General features: G+C 43.1%; 1 protein-coding gene across 5 annotated transcripts in view; it reads left to right on the forward strand.

Annotated features, from left to right (window-relative positions):
* The window catches only part of LOC138954134 (protein kinase C-binding protein NELL1-like), a 162,458-nt gene extending 155,010 nt beyond the window's left edge, over positions 1-7,448 (forward strand). For 3 of the 5 annotated variants that reach the window (XM_070326037.1, XM_070326038.1, XM_070326039.1), the window contains one exon: positions 6,567-7,445. In XM_070326037.1, the coding sequence (XP_070182138.1) occupies positions 6,567-6,862 (296 nt within the window). In that variant the 3' untranslated portion in view covers positions 6,863-7,445. Of the gene's footprint in view, positions 1-6,566 lie in introns of all 5 variants that reach the window. The other 2 variants (XM_070326040.1, XM_070326041.1) reach the window with 2 other exon arrangements.
* The last annotated feature ends 10,883 nt before the right edge of the window (positions 7,449-18,331 follow it).

The following is an 18,331-nucleotide window of genomic DNA, read 5'->3' on the forward strand; positions in this document are numbered from 1 at the left end:
CATCTCCCCACTCTAAAAAAAAACCACATAAAATCAAAAAAGCAAAGCTAAAAGTAGTACGGGAGATCGTTGGCGTATGCACATTTTTCGTTCTTTTATAAATACCCGAATGACGCTGAAACAAGCAGGGTACGTTTTGTGTTCTGACAGTGCTGAACGATTTCAAAGGACAAAACCAACGATATAAAAAGGGCCATGAAATCTCAGTGATCGCATCTCCCACAGGAAGCGCTCCAGCCGGTGCGCACAGGTTGCAGCATCGACAACCCCCTTCCGGTTGCGTGCACAGCATCTCGTCCACTTCCGGGGTAGACGTACCTTTCGTCGATACCCAATCTTTTGTGTGCAGCATGTCGTAACAATCAGTTGCACAAGTGGCTTTGAAGAACAGAAAGGTGAATGAATTTGGGGTGAGACACGGGGAAGAGGGGGTGGGGGAGGAGTGGGTGGGATGCATTGATGGAGGGCGGGGAAGGGGAAGGGATGCGCGCAAGTCTTTCTGGACAACAGAAAAGTGCATGCATTTTTAAGCGAGATGCTGGTGGGTGCAGGGATGGGGATAGAGATAACAATCAGGGCATCAGATGTTTGTAGCAGAAAAGTCAATGATTTGATCTTTCGCGAGGGACAGGGGGTAGGAGGAAAGGGAGAGGCAGAGTGGTGAAACGGTAGCGATGGTGGATTCGCCGTTTAAACAGAGTGTTGGGGTGGGAGTGGGGAGGGGGTCGGGGAAGAGGACAATACGTGCACAAGGCGAAGAGGCTTTCAGGAGAATAGTAAGGGTGAATGGATCTTGCGTGAGGTGCAGTTAGGGAGGGGGTGTGACGGGAACGGGAGTGGGACAAGGGAGGGAGAAGGTGGGGGACATAATGCAAAGGAGGATGCACCGTGTGGATAGCTCTTATCATCTTCCTGTGCTGTGTCTGGCTGTCTGGGGTCTCACCTGGGCCCGCAGAGCCAAGAGGACAGCGACCCAGTCTGGAGCTCGCCCCGTGTTTCACCTTCACGGCTTTATTTTGTACCTTCATTCATGGCTCGCTTATCGGAAATGAAACAGACAGGTGCCTTTAAAGCCAGGGTGCTAGATGCTAAGGGCTTCTTGCTCTTTGTATTGCCACCCTCGTCCTTCCCCCTCCCCCATAACCCTGGCCCCGCGCCACCTTCTTGTTCTGCCCCTCCCCCCTCCCCCCATCCTTGTTTCACCTCATCTCAACCACCCTTCCTCCTCTTCCTCATAATGTCTCATCTAAAGCCAAGGTGCTAGATGCTAAGGGCTTCTTACTCTTTGTATTGCCACCCTCCCCCTCCTCTATAACCCTGGCCACTCGCCACCTTCTCATTCTGCCTCTCCCCCATCCTTATTTTACCTCATCTCAACCACCCTCTCTCCTCTTCCTCAAAATATCTCATTTAAAAACCACACCATCGATCCTGGAGTGTCCTTGCTCTAATTTCAAACGCTACCACACCTTACCCATCCCCTTCCACGTCCTTCCCTTCCTCTCTACTCCTCTCCGATTCTTCTTTCCAACCCAAACTGTGCACTTTGATATCTCCTCTGGATCCAATGTCTCATCGCCTGCCGCACTCTTCCGTCCAACTCTGGAGTGTCCTTGCTCTAAATTTACCCCCCTACCCTCACCTTCATCAATTAACTTCTTACACCCTTCCAGTCACTCTCTATTAACTCCCATCTCCATTCCAAAACAAACCGGGTACAGGGGTATCTCCTCTAGATTCAATTGCTTAATACCACACTTTTGCATTCAACTCTGGAGTGTCCTTGCTCTATATTTACCCCTCTACCCTCACCTTCATCAATTAACTTCTCGCACACTTCCCGTCACTCTCTATTCTTTTATCTCCAATCCAAAGCAAACTGGTACAGGAGTATTTCCGCTCTGGATTTGATGTCTCATTATACCTACCACACTTTTTCATCAAACGGCGGAGTGTCCTTGCTCTAAATGTAACTGTCTACCCTCATCTCCATCCATTCACCTATCGCAACGTTCCAGTCACTCTCTATTCACTCCCATCTCAATCCAAAACAAACCGGGTACAGTGGTATCTCCTCTGGATTGAATTGCTCATTATACCTACCACACTTTTGCATCCAACTCTGGAGTGTCCTTGCTCTAAATGTACACCCCTACCCTCACTTCCATCTATTCACTTCTTGCACCCTTCCTGTTACTCTCTGTTCACTCTCATCTCAATCCAACTCAAACCGGGCACATGGGTATCTCTTCAGGATTGAATTGCTCATTATTCCATTATACAGTTTTTCATCAAACCGCGGAGTGTCCTTGCTCTAAATTTAACTCTACCCTCACCTCCATCCACCATCGAACGCTGGAGAAGAAGAAGAACCTCCATCCACGCCCTTCCCTTAACTTTTGCTACCCTCTCCCCTACCACCCCCCCCCCCCCCCGGCTGTTGAATCTCTTTTGGGTTCGAGGCCACAACTGCACAAGGTGTGTTCCGCGCTAATGATAACGACCTACCTATGTTGGCGGTACTGAAGCTCAGCGGATCTTTGCTCGTTTGTCACACCTGTTGTGAAACGATTGAAGACGATCCCTGGCGGGGCATAGTCTGATATCCATGATGTGATGATCAGCGTGTGGTTTGGGGTGGGGGGAGGGGCTGGATGAAATCCTCACTGCTTCGTTTCAGACTTCTCCCCTACTGAGCTCTCAAGGGTGAGAGCCCTGTGCACAAGTCTATTTATTGCTTTGAACTTTGAAAACTCAATTGGTATTATGATTGTACCTTCCTCCCCCCAATGTGCTTATCTTTAACAACTCTCAACCACACTCGTTTCTGTCTGCTATACAAATCGAACTGCACCACATTCACCCAAACTTGATTCTTGCAATCCTTTCATTTGCAGAAAAATACTGTCAGGTACCCTACCCCCCCATCATTCTGTATAATTATTTAGCTGCCTGATCCTCTCTGTCTGTCTCTGTCTCTGTCTCTGTCTCTCTCTCTCTCTCTCTCTCTCTCTCTCTCTCTCTCTCTCTCTCTCTCTCTCTCTCTCTCTCTCTCTCTCAATGACTGTCTGTCTGCCTGTCTGTCTGTATTCGGCTTCTCTTTCTCGATCGATGACTGTGTGTGTGTGTGTGTGTGTCTGTCTTCTTCTCTGTCTCTGTCCGAGTCTGTTTGTCTCTAGTTTTGTCTGTCTGTCTGTCTCTCCTCTGTCTCTTTCTCTCCCCCCCCCCCCCCTCACACACACACACTGTTCTGCACCGCCTCTCCCACGAAACAACCTCTGCAGTCTATGGTAGGGACCTCACCGCCTCGTAGACAAGCTAGCTGGCAGACAACTCTAGCACGCGACAGGCATTACCTGCAAATTTCCCAATCACGTTGCGTGTCCGTCATCTCTTTTATCTCCTCTCAGGTTCCTATTATCCCCCGGCATCCCGAGTCAAAAGCCTGTTTATTCCGTAAATGTTTGTTATGTCTCGCGCTTGGAACATATGTTCACTTTCACCTGATAGACGGCAAAATGAGCCGCTTGGGTGGCGTTTAAACATTGCGAACCCAGGTGTGAGTATGACGTATGAGAGAAGAGATGCTTGAATCACTACTTTGGTAAGATTTGGATGCTCTGCGACCTCAATCAAAGGATTCGTTCTTGACATGTTTTTGTAGTCGCAATGGCTTGATTTGTTCCCGTCTGGGTTTGTTTAAGTTGAAGGTAACTTGTCCATCCCACAGTGAACCTTTGAGGCCCCACGACTGTTATTGTGAATGCAGGTTGACCTCGAGAAGCTAAACAAGTGTATTACATCAAGGTGTCATATATGCATGTGTTTTGGAGGGGGAAGGGGGTACATTATTCAGCCCAAATGACCAACATATTTTGTTACCTGTGAGTTTGATGTGGGGAAAAAGCCGAGTTGACAAGAGGGAAAACACGTTTCTTCCGCAACCCTGATCCAGAATCACCTGTTGTTCAAGTCAAATCTACTGTTGATACATTGCTTTTTGTTAAACAAGTGGCTCGTCAGAAACATGCATGCGGTTTATCTTTGCGTCTCTGTCAATATATTGAAGAAGGACGCAAAAGATCACAGAACTGACACTCCTCGTTTCCAGCGAAACTGAAATGGTTCTCGGGCCAGCTGATCACATCGTTTGCTTTTACAGAGGCCCTGGGGCTTGAGTTGATGTTGAGTTTAAATCAATTACCCCTGATTTGTGTTATCATCAGGCACTGGTCTGGGGTTGCTGTGCTGGTAGCTATAGGTATCGCGCTACGTCTGCTGTTCTGATTGTGTGAAATGGTCTGTTGATGTTTCGTATCAGAGCTGTTAGTTCACAGTTGTCCCTCAGCGTTTGAAACGTTTGACCTTCGCCCATGAACTGATAGCAGAGAGAAATCCGTAAACGTTGTGTGTGTGTGTATGTGTGTGTGTGTGTGTGTGTCTGATGAATTATCAAACTTGTCTTTTTCTGTATTTATTTGTTTGTTTATTTCTTGATTCCTTTTTTTACATTTAGTCAAATTTTGACTAAATGTTTTAACATAGAGGGGGAATCGAGACGAGGGTCGTGGTGCATGTGTGTGTGTGTGTCTGTCTGTCTGTGTGTGTGTGTAGAGCGAGTCAGACTAAACTACTGGACCGATCTTTATGAAATGTGACATGAGAGTTCCTGGGAATGATATCCCCGGACATTTTTTTTTCGATAAATGTCTTTGATGACGTCATATCCGGCATTTTGTAAAAGTTGAGGCGGCACTGTCACACCCTTATTTGTCAATAAAATTGATTGACATTTTGGCAAAGCAATCTTCGACGAAGGCCGGACTTTGGTATTGCATTTCCCCTTGGAGGCTTAAAATTTAATGAATGAATTTGGTCATTAAAAATCTGAAAATTGTAATTAAAATTGTTTTTTTATAAAACGATCCAAAAATACGTTTATCGTATTGTTCATCATTTTCTGATTCCAAAAACATATAATTATGTTATATTCGGATTAAAAACAAGCTCTGAAAATTAAAAATATAAAAATTATGATTAAAATTAAATTTCCGAAGTCGATTTAAAAACACTTTCATCTTATTCCTTGTCCGTTCCTGATTCCAAAAACATAATAGATATGATATGTTTGGATTAAAAACACGTTCAGAGAGTTTAAAAGAATAGAGATATAGAAAAGCGGGCTATCCTCCTCAGCGCAACCGCTACCGCGCTTTTCTGTATTGTTAATTTCACTGCCTTTGCGTCGAGCAGTGGACAGACGATGCTACGAGTGTACGGTCCTGCGGAAAAAATGCAATGCGTTCAGTTTCATTCTGTGAGTTCGACTGAGCTTGACTAAATGTTGTATTTTCGCCTTACGCGACTTGTTTCGCGTTTTCACATGCATTTATAACAGTGTGTTAACAAAAGTCGTCTTTAGAGACAGACACGGGGGCAAGGGAGGGTGGGGGCCGAGAACGAGACAGAAAGAGAGGGAGAGAGAACTCTATAACACACACACGCGCGCGCGCACGCACAGGTCTATTTAATACAAACAGACACAAGATACAAGCGAAAAGAAAAGCTGGCCTTTTTTTTTTTAAAGAAGAAAACAAACTTTGTCAATAAAAATCAGAAGTTATTGGAGGAGTTAATTCGTATACAAACTGATGAAAGAAAATATTCCCGCTAAAAATTCAACTTGCTAAAAGTCTGATACTGACGGGTTGTCAGGATCGTGCAGAAAAGCACGCTTTGCAGCTAGCCACGTTTCCACATTAACTGGGCTCCAGCCAAGAGCAGCATATCATCATTACTCGGGGAAACCGTAGTTCCCGAAAAAATCTCATGACCAATAAAGCACGTCGCTCAAACATGCTGCCTAATGAATATGCCCCTCTTCACAATTTGTTCAGTATTGCCACCGCTTGCTCGGACCAAATGAAGCAAATCACCGATCACTTGAAGAGCTTGCAGACTCGTGATTCAATCATCCCACGGCCGTCTCTTGACCCAGGTCACGAACGAGAGGGTCTGTGAAGCCGTCCGCAGGCTCTGCGCTTTTCAAGCAGTCTTCTGCTGTGAGAGGTTTCGCTCAGTACTTGTGAGCCTGGACACCAAGGGCAGCTAATTGTAATTAGGCCCATTTTGGCTGGCGTTGGCCGTTTCAACTTCATCTGGACAAATTGTGCGACGTCGTTGATTGGTTTTACACGGTCTTTGGCAGCGGGTGTTGGAACTTTGGTTACTATGCATGTGCAGTTGCACAAATGTTTGCATTGGCTTCAGGCTGTAATTACGAATATTTGATAGCTTGAGTACAACCCTTTGCCTTCAATGTTAAGGCTTGAACGTCTTTTTCTTGGTTACTATCAGTTCAAGATTAGCAGCATGCCTTGTGTTTACATATATATATATATGCTGGGTGAGTGTTGGTAAGATGTCAGTGATTACATTTATGACATCTTTAACTGAACACTTACCAATGTATCTCTATTTGTGTGCCTGACTTTTTCATATGCCCCATACAACCACATTTACGAAATGATCTGCCTAACACTTACGATTGCTTTTCTTGCTTGCAGATATCGACGAGTGCGCGACAGAAGGAGGCAAGTTCGGCCACCACTGCCACAGCAACACAGTGTGTGTCAACACCGCGGGGTCCTACCGCTGCCAGTGCCACGACGGACACAACAGGCTTGACCCCTTCACCTGTGAAGGTAGTGAGACCTCCCAGCACTCCTCCGCCCGGCCCCTCCGCCCACATCTCCATCTCCCTGTCCCCATCCCCCTCCCTTTGCTTCTTTGCCTGATGCTGAGTTTAGGTGGGCTTCTGTCCCCGTGCCTTACCTGTCCCAGCTGGGCTGTTTCGTTGTAGCCCTGGTTTCAACATCTGTTGCTAATATTCTTTTCTCCTCTTGCCCATGTTAGCGTATATTTCTCTAATCGTTATTGCTCTGGCTGCCACTTTTTTCTCAGCTCTTTTTAAAAATCAATGATCTTCGAATTAAGCTTTTTTTTTTTTTTTAACCCAGTCAGTCTTCTTCTAATTGTAATGGCTGTGTCCCCTTCTTTGTTTTTTATATTTAGTCAAGTTTTGACTAAATATTTTAACATCGAGGGGGAATCGAAACGAGGGTCGTGGTGTATGTGTGTCTGTCTGTGCGTGTGTGTGTGTGTGTGTGTGTGTAGAGCGATTCAGACTAAACTACTGGACCGATCTTTATGAAATTTGACATGAGAGTTCCTGGGTATGAAATCCCCGAACGTTTTTTTCATTTTTTTGATAAATGTCTTTGATGACGTCATATCCGGCTTTTCGTGAAAGTTGAGGCGGCACTGTCACGCTCTCATTTTTCAACCAAATTGGTTGAAATTTTGGTCAAGTAATCTTCGACGAAGCCCGGACTTCGGTATTGCATTTCAGCTTGGTGGCTTAAAAATTAATTAATGACTTTGGTCATTAAAAATCGGAAAATTGTAAAAACAAATAAAAATTTATAAAACGATCCAAATTTACGTTTATCTTATTCTCCATCATTTGCTGATTCCAAAAACATATAAATATGTTATATTCGGATTAAAAACAAGCTCTGAAAATTAAATATATAAAAATTATTATCAAAATTAAAGTGTCCAAATCAATTTAAAAACACTTTCATCTTATTCCTTGTCGGTTCCTGATTCCAAAAACATATAGATATGATATGTTTGGATTAAAAACACGCTCAGAAAGTTAAAACAAAGAGAGGTACAGAAAAGCGTGCTATCCTTCTTAGCGCAACTACTACCCCGCTCTTCTTGTCAATTTCACTGCCTATGCCGTGAGCGGTGGAGTACGAGTATACGGTCTTGCTGCGTTGCATTGCGTTCAGTTTCATTCTGTGAGTTCGACAGCTACTTGACTAAATATTGTATTTTCGCCTTACGCGACTTGTTTCTTCCTGTAGTCGTTGGCACCTGTTTGCCACCACTCCTCTCTTCTTAATGCCACTCAAAGTCCTAATAGTTTCTCTTTCATTAGAAATCCATACACTTCATTCATTTTTTTCTATCTTCAAATTTCCGTTATTAGCGGGCTTTGGCTTGCACTTTTCGCATACTTCTGCTGCTGCTGTTTGGGTGCTGTAAACGTTTCCATGTCTTTCCTCATGCTGATGAACGTTTTCTGTAGACTACCCTTTAAAAACATGTATCCATATTTTGCCTTTTCTGACTGTTTCCATTTGACCATGTGGAGAAATATGTCTGAAGAATTTGGCCAATTTACCTACCATTATTGCTTTACTTCTTTCTGTTGGTTCTCATTTGTGTCGCCTAAGATCCCTGTCCCAAATGTCCAGCGTCGCTTACTCACTTCCTCTCTCATTGCTCCCCCAGAGCCCCCCCCCCCCCCCCCCCCCCCCCACACCCCCCCACCCACACACACACACACACACACTGTATCGCGCCCCAACCCCTTCCTCCCTTTTCTTAACTTGAATTGAGCTGTTGTAATGATTTTTGGTCTGTTGCAATGGGGCCGAGTTGGGCCTTTGAGGGGAAACAAAGTGTTGGTGTACTGTACATTTGAATGTGAAGGTGTCTGTCAAGCGAGAAACTAGTCTGGTGTGCGTGTTACGGTCGTACACGTGGTCAACGTGGATTAAGATAATCAATTCCATCGTCTTCATGGCGTTATTGTGATTCGTTTTTTTATTTTTTTATTGCATCTTTCTTCAACCAACATGACAAGCTAGTCCAATGTTCTTAAGTGGTATGACTTTTTGTGCAAAGCTTTGTGGTGTTTTTCTTGACTAAATGTGAAACGCAAAGTTTTCACGGAGTGTATTCCGTGTCTATAATTATTACCTGGAATCGTGATGACTTAGTTGCTTTCAGTTCTTGAACTGAGGAGATCTGCTATGCTTTCCTAAACGAGGGAGATGAAGTTTTATTCATTTTCCCCGCGCTGGTGATAACGAAAAAAGTCCAAAGTGTATCACGGTACAATCACTGGAACATTCTGTCTTATTGAGAGAGAAACTCGTGAGATAAATGACTTCATTACCATTGGTTTTTGAAGAAGTGAAACTTTCCCTCGCAGAAATGTAAACACAATCACTTCAATCTGAAATTATTATGGTAATAGCGGAAACTTGCTTAGTAGCTATTTGCAAATGGTTGTATTTGCAAGTCGAGGGTTCTATGTCAAGATGTAACCTCAGCTGCTCTCTTTCATTTACCGGTCCCGCATATCCTAATATATTGAAGGGACTTTAAAACCAACAACCAACCATCTCTTTCATCGACAAAACATGCGTGATGTAAATTTTTACATCTACTGATGAAGTGCGTTACATTTGCCACCAGTTACAAACTATTTTTGTTTTTCATTTCCACAACACAGGTAGTATTTAACATATATTGACATAATATCCCATAAGAAACGTTTAAAGGCCGAGTTGTAGTCGCGTAGAACACAAACCGTATATTCATAATTACCCAGCTATCCAAAGAATACGCATTTATGAAGAATTGTTGACATGTTAAACTAGTATGTGAGTGTGTTTTGGAGAGCAGAATCAGTTGTGAATATATATATGTGTGTGTGTGTGTGTGTGTGTGTGTGTGTGTGTGTGTGTGTGTGTGTGTGTGTGTGTGTGTGTGTGTGTGTGTGTGTGTGTGTGTTTTGAGTGATGCACACAGCAAGGGGAAGATTGGGCTCAAAAGTGAAGTTGCACATTGTTTTTGTATTCGAGCTTTTGTATGCAGCGTTTTTGTACCACATGTATATGATATTGTGTGCTGAGAAAAGTTGCTGCGTTTTCCTACCGAGAGAGCAAAGTACCAACCAAAGGTAGGATTGTTTCTTTGCTTTATTTCTACAAGTGTCACTTTTTCTCTATTTCTTTTCTATTGAGCGTCTTGTTCTGGTTTTGCAGTAGTAGCAGCCAACAAAATAAACTTGTTTACAATTGCTAGTTTGTTAAGAACTGAGAGGGGCGGGGAGGCGGGTTGTGGGAAGGTTTGATTATTATTCACTATCCTGCATAAATACTTCAAGATTTTACCCTCATCCCAGTAAACTCAGAGAAAGTAAAGAGTTCCTTAAAATATATATCAAGTAGAAGTAACACAGTTTTGACCCAACTTTCAGATGTCATCAGCGTAAAAGATTTTCCTTCTGTCCTTTGCAATTCTTCTCTCTGTTTGCTTCTTCGCAATATAGCTGTACACTAACAAAAAAGAACGTTGACCACTGCTGAGTCCATTTGCGATGGTAGGTACTTTGCTTTCTCCGTGGATTCAAGCACTTTCTTTCGCAGGTGTGTTTGAAGTTGAACACGATGGGAAGAAGATGGTCATAACAAGAGAATGTGTGCCGGTGTATTCTATTGACAGTGAATATGCACACTTTTGTACAATGTGTAATTTAAATTGGCTTATCAGAGACTATATGTATATTTGCACTATTGTTACTATACTGTTGAAGATTGAAGTCGTTTGCAACACACGGTGCGAAATATTGTTTTTGTGTTTGAAGGAGGCTGGATCAAGTATGGACATGTATTATAAATATTGATATAAATCACTGATTTAAACAAAATTGTCGATACAAAAAATGATTACTTGATGTTTGTATCTATGTTTCTTGCGAGTTTTTTTTGTTAATACATTTCAGCTGAGTTGCTGAAATCATTGTACCAATGGGTTTTTTTTCTTGTTGATTGTTGTGAAAAGGTATCCTTCAAAACGAAAGATATCAATGACATTTAAAATGCATTTATTCAGTTTGTTTTGTTGTTATAAAATCATGATTGTGCACCTCATTTCTCTTCATTGTTTTCAACGGTGATTCTGGCTAATTTCAGTTGATGTTTTTTTAATTCATCAAATTAATGAGCAAGTTAATGTGTCTTTGTTCTCAAATATTTGTTGCTACCTCTTGAGACACGAGTCAGGTTTAGTTGTACAGAGAATAAATATTTCCCATTTCCATTTTCTGGTGTTTCTGTTTCCAGTGCTGTACGAGGGATGAGAGAAATTTGTATTTTGTCTAACACTTACAAACCTCTCACTAAAAGCAAAACGCGGAAATTTAACAAATCTGACAAAAGCCAGCAGTGAACATTACTAAAAAATCTAAAAACCAAGTACGAGGTGCGAGACAATATTGATATTTTTTTTTGGGGGGGGGTGGGGGGGATGGAGGGGGTAGTTCTTTCAGCTAAACCCCCTTTCTCCGATTACTGAACCATTCACAAGGTTCAGTCAAACAATGTAGCTGTGATGCTATGTGAATGAAGAGCGAATGGCACTGCCCATGGTCTATCCAACAAACACATATTGTTACTATTGTCGCGTCAGCTCAGAGGCTGTTACCGAGTCATTGTCGGCACTCCTCTCTCAGCCCCCACTGTAGAAGGGGACTATACCGCTCAAGTCTCTACACGTTATGGTTAGTATTAGCCAGCTCATGACCATGGGGAAAGGTTGATAACAATTACAGGAGATGGACAAGATAGGACCAGGAACCCTCTTTGCACTGCAAGGGGCCAGCTCCAAGTCTTGCTGTTATCTTCTGCGATGATGATATGTTATGTCTAGCCTTTTAAGAGTTGTATCGGGTCAAAACCTCGTTGGGCACCTCCCTTTCCTCCCAGCCCTACCTTGACTTCTGTACTTTCGCCCCATTCAGAGCATATCACACTTCCAAAGAGAACTCCCAATGAGCCTATACACTCGCATTTTCAAGTTTTTTTCTTCTTTTTTTTCCTTTTTTCCCTTTTGGTCAGTGGCATGGAATGATTTTCTTGACACGTTCACGATAACAGCTTGTTCTTGAAAGCTACAGATAATTTTAAAAAGAAAAGCTTTGTAAGAAACGAAATAGCCCGATCGTTAAAAAAAAGGAAATGCTGAGGTGCACCAAGCACCTGCTCAAATATGTCACCTCCTGCTTGAGGCCTGACTGAGCTGTCCAAATGACTGATGTGTTTTATATTGATAACCAGCACAAACCTGGCCCTACTATCTATCCAGTTGAGCAGCTATGATCTGGCTTGATTCCATGCCAGAGTCAAAAAGAGAAAAGAATAACCGGCGATCTTTTTGTTTTTACTCTTGTCTGTTTTCTTCCTTTTTTCTATTGTCGTTTTATACATTGTTTTCTTTTCGTTTTGTAATAAGCACCAATCTCGTGAAATTAATATCTTTTTAACCTACAAGGGAAAGAGGTTTAGGCGTATGCACTCGATTTTAAATGATACATTTTCCCATTTCTAACCATGCTCTAAGATGACCCTCAGAAAAGATTGGGCGCGGAAGAAACAAATCCTCCAGACCTTGCCTGGCGCAGTCCAGCCAGCCAAAAGGAGACTGCAGGATAAGCGTGCAAGTGCAAGATTTCAGACCAGAAATTCCGTGCAAAGAGATAATGGAAAGCGGTAAAGATGAAAGAGAAGCAATAGTTTCAGGCACGCCATTAGCAACACAAATCAGTCACGTTGAACAGTTTTCGCCCAGGCCCTCCGGGTGAAATGCTCTTCTTTGGGACGCTCGGCTGAACGTCTGGACGTGGCGGTGCGCTTTTGGCAGAGTCTGCCCTTGGAGAGAAAGCAAAATGATTAGTTTTTAGAACTCTTGTGTAGATGTGCTTTAGTCATTCGTAAGGGACGTGTTTTCTAAAAAAAAAAACACAAAAAAACACAAAAAACACCTAGTGTCTGATAGTAAGGAGGTGTATTAGCGGAATTGAGAATTTTACGTTATACACACACAAAAAAATATTTTCCGTAAATTTCAAAGCCTCAGGTGAGCGGTTTTCGGTAGTCAAAGAATGAGCTAAAAGTATGTCTAAACCACAGATTTCCTCATCATTCATGATTAGTGAGTGTAGGGCTTTTTGAAAGTGAAACTTACACAGGACAAAATGTTAACTTGAAATCGGTACACTGGAGGACGTAAAGGGAGATAATAAAAAAAAGATTACTTTGGAGAAAAAATGTTAGTCGCATGTTCTTTCCTCTGCAATGCTTACACAAACTTTTGTCTTTACAAAAACTGGCTAAGGGGATTATTAAATTTAAATGAACGTAGTCATAATACCTTATTTAAATTAGCTTCCTCGCTCCGTAAAGAAAAAAATACAAGAATGCTCCTCCGTATAGTGCTGATGCCAGAATGGATGTGTCTACTTTTGACCTAAACCAAAATGGATGCCTATCACCAGGCGAACTAGAGCCAGGTAATTTAGGACAGGTGGATTATCTTCTCCTCCTCTTTCTACGAATCGTCTCCCTTTTTAACGGACTATTTTTCGCCGCGGTAGGTCCCTAGGGCGGAAGGAAGTGAGAGGCCTTAACCTCGGGCGCGCAAAGTTACACATGTGGACAGGAGAGTGTAAACTTGGGAGAGGGGGTGACTTTTTTCACCTGTTCAAATAAACACAAGAACAAATGCGCTAGGCGAGAGGTGTCGACAATTCTGGAAAGAATTGACTAACATTAGTGTTGTTCTAACAGTAGCCACCGGGTGGGGCTTCCACCCACAATTAATGTTTAGCCCTCTCCTTGAACTTCGCTGCAGGTTCAGAACAGCACTGGTCTTGATTGCACAGTAGCTGAAACGTTGAGGAGAGTTGGACTAAGATTAGTTTTGTTCTCTCATTGTCCCTATTGGTGTCCCCCAAAGCCCTCATTTTCCCTTAACATGGTCGGTGTTGGTGTAGATGTGTTTGCATTAATAATCATTTTTAAAAATTTGTATGTTTTTCTAATACGCAGGGTAGGTACCAATTCCTGAAAGACCTATAGATAAATAAATAAACAGCGCACCTCGTACATATTTCATCAAATTTAGGAGTCAAAAACTGATATCTTCGCGCATGCAAATACCCCTAACATTTCTGAACACAAACATTGATTTCAAACTGTCAACAACAGAACACTGTTGTTCTGTTTTGTCTGAAAGAATGAGAAGCAAAATTATGTGGTCGCTCTCTCTCTCTCTCTCTCTCTCTCTCTCTCTCTCTCTCTCTCTCTCTCTCTCTCTCTCTCTCTCTCTCTCTCTCTCTCTCTCTCTCTCTCTCCCTCTCCCTCTCTCTCTCTCTCTCTCTCTCTCTCTCTCTCTCTCGTTTCTGGCTAAACGGCGGTGCAGCATTTTTCTCTCCATGCATTGGTGTTATTTTATTGCTGGAAATGTGGAATTATTTCTCTGTACAAATTGATTTTCTTTAGTAGTAAAAAAATGTCCTACAATGATCCACCTTCTTCCACAAATTCGATAAAAATAGATATTTTTTTAATCAATTTGTTGATTGAAATGAAATGCACTGGCAATAGAATACACCTGCATGGCATTATGTTGCATCTCCGTTGGCAGAGAACGCATTATGTGTGTGTGTTATGTGGACGTTAAAAAGCAATCACTTCGGAGTGGGTTAAGATGCTTAGAGATGTTCTGGGCAATCAAAGTTCAACGAAATTACGACTGATCCTACGCAGCAGACTACATTTTCACTAGCTTCGTAACACACAAGCTTTGTGAATGTAAGTGAGTGTGTTCGAAATAGACATGCATTGAACCAACGAATCCGTGCAGACACAAAGACACACACACGCACGCACGCACGCACACCCATGCACACACACACACACACACACACACACACACACACACACACACGTACACACACACATTCACACACGCACACGCAAATACACACACACACACACACACGCACATGTACATGCACACACAGCAGTTTTACTGAGAGCAGGTATGGTATGAATCAATTGCAAAACAGAGCATCTCCGTTCGCCAGGACGAGAATTGGCCTTTTACTCCAGTAGACATTCAAGGTAAGTTCCGGTCCGAATGAAAATATAACTTCTGTATCTTTTAATGATTGTACTCCGCATGCACAGTCATACTGTCTACATTCCCGATGGACTCATGTCACCTTGGGGAAAAACTAATCGACAAGTTTCGTTGTGGGTTTTTTTCCCCTCCCACATGATGAGCTTTTTTGTGTGGATTACTGTTGTGAGATGGCCAGTATTTATTTAACCTTTGTGTTTGTGACTGCGTGCGCGCGTGCGTGCGCGTGTATGTGTGTGTGTGTGTGTGTGTGCGCTCGCGCGCGCGTGTGTGTGTGTGTGTGTGTGTGTGTGTGTGTGTGTGTGTGTGTGTGTGTGTGTGTGTGACTGTGTGTGTGTGTGTGCGTGCGTGCGTGCGTGCGTGTGTGTGTGTGTATATAGTTTGCCCTGAAGTTAAGTGCTTGATCTTTTAACGACTGACTTTGTCATTCAAGCCCACTTTTCTCACACAGAGTAGCCTTTCCCGTTGCATATTTTCAACTGAAAAGATAATAGAATATTTCGAAGTAAACGGTTTGTGCTAAAAAAAATTGTTAAAAAATTCGGTTCACTATATATTCTTAAAACTAATACACGCGCGTATCCGTTTGATGCTGACGACTTGCTTTATTACTTTTATTATTTGTTTGAAGTTTTTTCCCCTTCTATTCCTTTCAAACAAGAACAAAATGTAATAACATTGTTGAATTGTTCTTTTCTCCCCCCCCCCTCCCCCTCCCCTCCAATTAACTCATACAGAGTTATTGATATGAAGTGAAATGTTTTTATATCAATTTTCACACACAAAAAAGTCGGTCACGACAAAATGTTATTTACCACCTTTTTAATTTCACTCCGTTTTTATGGATTCATTCTGAGCATCTTATATGTAAGTAAACCTTTTTCGCTAATGATCCATACATCCATACAAATAATTCAATCATACTGATTGACCCTAGCTGTTAAGCACCCCCCCCCCCCCCTCTTTCATACACTCTCCTCTTCCGGCCGCGTATACTTCTTTTTCATCCATCAATAATCTGGGTCAAGGAAACGGCTAACTAATTACATTCACGTTCGGGGGATTTTCAACGCGCCCAGTCAGAACCAGTTAAAGAAAGATTTGCTGGCTCGACAAATTTTTCTCGCGGCAGGTAAATATGTAGGGGGGATAAACCTGAGGAGAAAGAAAAGCGGAATGGGTGGATGAGATGGGAGGGTTGGGTGACGGGATGGGGGTGGTGTGGAGTAGAGGGAGGCAGGTAGGTGTAGGGGTATCAGGAAAAGGAGGTACAGGTAGGAAGCAGCAAGGTGGGCGGAAGACGAGAGAAAGTAAAACACATGAGCAGGGGGGGGGGGGGGGGCGGAGAGGGGAGAGAGAAACAAAGAGAGTGGGTTTTAGGGCACGGCTTAGAGGGAAGAGGAAGTGGGGTACAGGTTAAAAACAAAATTAATGCAGGTAAGACTACAGGTAACGAGAGAAGGAATTTGGACGAAGAAAAAGAAGGATGAAACAAAGAAGAAGAAAATGACCACACACAAAAATCAGAGAAGGAGGGAGGGATGATGATGATGATGATGGAACTTTATTTTTCAAGGATATAGGTTTAAGGCGACGCCTTTTCTTACAACCGGTCCTAACTTCTAATACAAGAAGAAGAAGACCACGAACAAAAAGTTAAAAAGACACGGGTTTAGCGGAGAAGAAAGAGGATCGGGTAAGAGATTGCAAGTGAAAGTATAGCTTATAAAAAAAAAGGCAAGAGGAAAGAAGGAGAATGAAGGAGGAAAGAGGAAAAATAAGAGTTAATGAAAATCAGAGATGGAAGGCACTAGGGTAAGGGTGGAGGGGCGAAGGGCGGGGAGAGGAGGGGGGGGGGGCGGGAGGAAGATGCGGACGGAGCTGGGGGAGGGAGGACGGGTGCAGGATAAAGAAATGCAGGTAACAGAATATGTAAGAAAAGTATGTATTGAGCGGAAAAAGAGGATTAGAGGGGCGTAGAACCTGAAGGCGACAAGAAAGTCAAAGAAGGAAGACACGGGGATAAGGGGAGGGGGTGGAGGGCGTAATAATGCAGGTAAAATAACATGCAGGCAAATGTATACGTATAAATAAAGGAGGCAAGTAGATCAAAAAAGATGAAGGAAGAAGGAAGAAAAAAAAATTCAAAACAGTTGAAGGAACCCATTAGGGTAAAGATGAGTAAGGTGGGGGGGGGGGGGGGCGGGGAGAAGGGGGGGGGGGGGTTCTGGTAAATAATTCAGATGAAATTAGTAGTTACAAAAGTATGAAAGGGGAAGAAGAAAAAGAAGAAGAAGAATGACTGAAGAAGAAGAAGAAGAAGAAGTAGGCGACGACGACGACGAAAATTCGTGGGGAAAAGACACCCTAATAATGTTGAAGCTGGAGGCGGATTGCAGGAGCATGAGACGGGGGGGGGGGGGGGGGGGTGGGGGGGGGGGGGGGGTAGGGGAGGGAGTGAGAGGGGGAGGTAAAAGTAGAAGGTGCGCAGGTAAAGTAAAGGCGTCTAGCCGGGTCTGACAGCGCTGGGCGGGGAGCGGGCCAGAAAGGCTGTCTGAAATAGAAAGTTCCATCGCCTTGAAGAGTACAGTCTGACTCACAAGCTTCCGCCTCGCCTCACCTCGCCCGCACACCTTCAAGACGCGTGTCTGACGAGGATATAGGGCTGTCACGAATACACCCTAATTGTATAGTTCCTCCAGAAAGTTCCAGACAGTTTGGACTTCGAAATAGTGGAGGGTCTATATGAGTGAGAAGCGCGGTACCTGCGTTGCTAGACGTATGCATGCCCTTGACGGTAGAACTTTGAGGGCCCAAGAAGTCATTTTGTTATAACAGTTTTTTTCAAAAGCACTTTCTGCACACGCCCCCCCCCCCCCCCCCCCCTCCCCCTTCGCCTCCGAACGCCACAAGCTGAGCAAGGAACACACATCCGAGATTAAAGATTGACAGTCTCAGTCTTGTCGATACAAAATAATGAGACATCACTTCAAAGCAAAGATAGTTTGTATAGTCCGTTGGATGGTAAGCCAAAGTCAGGAGAAAAAAAAATTATAACCCAAATTAAAATCATAAACCGAAATTAAATAAGAATAGCGAAAATGTAAGCCCTATTCGATGGATCACTTCCAAAGTGCCTCCGCTCAGCCCTACTCAGCATTGCAGCTGTTTTTGCAGAGGTTTTTTTTTATCTTCATCTATACCTACCTCTACCAGCTGAGTTCAAAGTGATCATCGGTGAAAAGCAGATGGTATGCGAATCGAGACGTAGACTAAACGAATACACAAAGGCTTGGGTGTCGCAGAGGCTGGTTAGAGTTACGCTGTATTTAAAAACATTTTCCACAATATAAGAACGAACTCTTTTATGCGTAATGGAATGTCTGGTACATCTGACGGAAAAGCGAAGTTCCGAACGCAAACAGGCGGTTTTGGAGGTGTGTTTTTGTTTTGTTTTGTTTTGTTTTGTTTTGTTTAGTTTTTT

Source organism: Littorina saxatilis, unplaced genomic scaffold (genome assembly GCF_037325665.1).
Source record: "Littorina saxatilis isolate snail1 unplaced genomic scaffold, US_GU_Lsax_2.0 SUPER_4_unloc_2, whole genome shotgun sequence".
NCBI lineage: Eukaryota > Metazoa > Mollusca > Gastropoda > Littorinimorpha > Littorinidae > Littorina > Littorina saxatilis.